The sequence below is a fragment of the Morone saxatilis genome, unplaced genomic scaffold (assembly GCF_004916995.1).
Source record: "Morone saxatilis isolate NCDOM2014 unplaced genomic scaffold, NCSU_SB_2.0 Contig16, whole genome shotgun sequence".
Lineage (NCBI taxonomy): Eukaryota > Metazoa > Chordata > Actinopteri > Moronidae > Morone > Morone saxatilis.
In genome coordinates, this window is record NW_023339718.1 from 27,279,919 (window position 1) to 27,283,224 (window position 3,306).

Genomic DNA, 3,306 nt, shown 5'->3' on the forward strand with positions numbered 1-3,306 from the left:
ACACTGATTTGAGAAATGCACTTGCAAATGTTTAGGAAGAAATGTTCCACACTAATAAACACTGCACAATAGCCACAGATGGCTCCCAATTTTCACAGCAGTGGTTTCGACATGAAATATAGTAGGGTGAACAGGTGTTCGTATAGCAAAGCACTTAATATATTTTTTCACAGGTCAAACCTGATTGATGGAAATGAGAACACATCAGATTTGCTTCAGTGGAAATTAAGTTCAAATGTAAAAGAGTCAACAGACAATTCTGGTCTTTTACACAGATTTTATTTTGTCAATAGAAAAAGCCTCTAAGCTTTGACTGCAAATTTGCGGATGGAGTAGAGGAGGTCTTTCCTCTGCTGTTTCTTGGTCCGCAGACTCTCTTCGTGCTTGTTGAGCCGGCGGCGCAGAGCTCTGGTCTTCTTGGGTCTCAGATCCAGGGGCTTGTACTTCTTGCCCTGAAAGAAATTAAATGAACCATTAGTAGAGCTCAAACGACAGGAAAAGGTCAATCAGCAACTTTTGTCAAGATCTAGAAAGGTTTGACAGTTTAAGTATATTATATTTAAGACAAAAAGAAAAAGAAAAAAGAACCATAAACCGTTTTTTTTATGCACTTGGTTTTCCCAAAGCAGTGAGCTCAATGCACTGCTTTCTGTCAACAATGGTGTTCCAACCATCTGCAGTCACTACATGTACTGCAGGCTGGGGACCGAAGATGTGTGATGCATAAGTAGGTGAGAACATCACTGTCACTACCTTTACTCAGGCTGCAACTTTGTAATCGTAAGCAAGACATTTCTCTGCATGTGACAATACTGTCTTATCTGACTTGGGTCAAAGGAGGCAGCCACATTACAAGGCTGTAAGATATATACACGCACCATTTCTACTGGCAGGACATGACAAAGATTCACTTCAGGTTAACTCAAGTCTCAGTCTTTTGGTAAGCAGTTGTGAATGCATCAGCAAAACATCAGCTCAACAATTATCATCTTTGACAAGAGAACCAGAGAGCAAAAGCTCAAGTCACAAGCAGGCATGTCTCTGAGGAGGTGTTAGTACAAGCCACGGTTGCTCTCACCTTGTAGAACTTCCTCAGGTTCTCCTTCTGTGTCTGGTTGATTACAGTCAGGACTCTGGCGATGGATTTGCGAACAACACGGCTGCAATGAACACACGGAAAAGTCAGACCCTTGTGTCTGCACCAATTAGTTTGCTTTACTGACCAATTAGACTCAAATATAGCTGTACACAAACTATGTTAAAACACCATGAAAAACAGTTAGTCTGCATGTATGTTACTACCCACTGATTCAAAGGACTTGCACGTTATACAATACTGCCACTTGTACAGTTTTCTTACTGAGTGGTGAGTGTGGAGTTTGTGGAATCCAAACCTAGTAGCTACAATATGGCACAGTGAATCTGACAAAAAGATAGTCCTCAAGAAGTTGTACGGTTCTGAATACATTAGAGTTTCTACAAGTTTGAACAGGTTCAATTTAAGACCCGGATCTCAAACTGCTGCCCCCCCTCCCCCCTCTTCTAGTTTAATATCAATTTAAACAACCTGTAAATATATCTTAAAAACCCACTCCATTTAAAAAAATGTGTTTGGCACAAAATTATGGGTTGTGATACAAAGCAGGCACGTTTCAGGCCTTCATTTGTTGTAAGCTGTAATCAAAACATTTTAAATTTTTTTTTTATAAAAACTGCTATTTCCATTTTCTGTAGTACAAGTATGATGTTAGTAATAGAAATATTGAGCTTGGTAGTACTAAGTATCCCTCCTATGAGATGACTGTCTATGAGACCAAACTGCATCTTTTCTGCTTTGTGGTAATGGAAATGATACAGCCAAATCAAACTTCTTCATTAGAATTACTGCAGTCAGTAAACAGTCACTGGTTACGAGGATCATTCAGGTTAACTCAAGTCTCAGTCTTTTGGTAAGCAGTTGTGAATGCATCAGCAAAACATCAGCTCAACAATTATCATCTTTGACAAGAGAACCAGAGAGCAAACGCCTGATTTAAAGACTTAACACAATTTGCGTGTCCATGTTGGCTTTGTTTTGTAGTCGTTACAGCAATATGGATTTTAGACAATAAGCTAAGGCCCTGCTTCACGTTGTAAGATACTGCCATGTGTACTGTTTTCTTCTCTGTGTGGTGGTGGCGGCAGTGTAAAGCTACAGAAGAGTTTACTGAACCCACCTGACACATAAAAGTAGTCACTTTTATAAATCTTATTTTGATCACTGGGCGGACAGAACTTTTTATTCCCCTAGCCGCCAGATGGGCCAGACACCAAATCAGCACCTGGGTTTTCTAGCCTACGACAATCATGTTCAATCCGAATCACTTCCACACAGTACGTACATCTTGGAGAGCTTGGAAGCAGCTCCACCGGTAACCTTGGCCACACGGAGCTGGGACAGTTCATTTTTCAGATCGTCCAACTGCTTGAGCAGCTCCTCCTTCTTCTTGCCCCGCAGATCTCTTGCCTTGATCTTGGCCTGGACCACGACAGGAGAGAAAAATGTTTAAGTGACAGCACCACGTTGGTACCAAAGACGCCATTAAAGTTCAGTCCTCAGCCCGGTGGAGAGCGTCTCTTTGCGACACGAGTCTGCCAAGCTAGTACTGCTCGTTACGGCTAGCATACCGACAACATTATTGCTTTCTAACATTTCCCCGTTTTAACCAAGAAAGCCAACTGAAGCAACCTGCTACCAGTATTGACTGAAATACATTCTCTGTACATTGTGAGTTAACATAGTGCAGCAGTTAACTTTAGCTAGCCTGCCATATTTTCATTAGCTTACGGCTAGCTTCACAGGCTCGCGGCGTCGGTCGATAGCGGCGATCCATTCTATAACATTTTATTCCATTCCAGTAGCAGCTAGCGCATCAACACAACCAATGAGTACTATGTGAGAAGCTTATATGGCCATATAACGAACATTTAAGCGGGTTTACTTGAGATAAACATGAATAAAATCGGAATTGATAGACGAGTGTCGGCTCCTCACCATGTTCCTTCTCACTGCCCTGTTGGAAAGGCCGGACGCACCGCGTGCTCAGAAAAAGTAGCTTCCGGAGAATTTCTTCTTCGTTGGTTTGGATTTCACTTTGACAGTATGAAAACAGCGCCACCGATGGGCGGGCGGTGGAGAGCAGAAACAACGCAAAAATCAAAAGAGAATAGTTTGATTCATTATTTATATTATTATTATTTATATATGTATGTTTTTTATTTCATACTTATATTTGGATTGATCAGGGACAAGGTACGTTTTATCAG

At 41.3% G+C, this 3,306-nt stretch overlaps 1 protein-coding gene across 1 annotated transcript; it reads right to left on the minus strand.

Annotated features, from left to right (window-relative positions):
* Window positions 1-260: 260 nt before the first annotated feature.
* On the minus strand, window positions 261-3,139 carry rpl35 (ribosomal protein L35). Its single transcript, XM_035658744.1, has 4 exons — window positions 3,035-3,139; window positions 2,382-2,518; window positions 1,079-1,160; window positions 261-452 (listed from the first exon to the last, which is right to left on the minus strand). Exons 1-4 carry the CDS (start codon window positions 3,035-3,037, stop codon window positions 303-305), a joined length of 372 nt encoding a protein of 123 aa, XP_035514637.1. The 5' UTR covers window positions 3,038-3,139; the 3' UTR covers window positions 261-302.
* Between the last annotated feature and the right edge of the window lie 167 nt (window positions 3,140-3,306).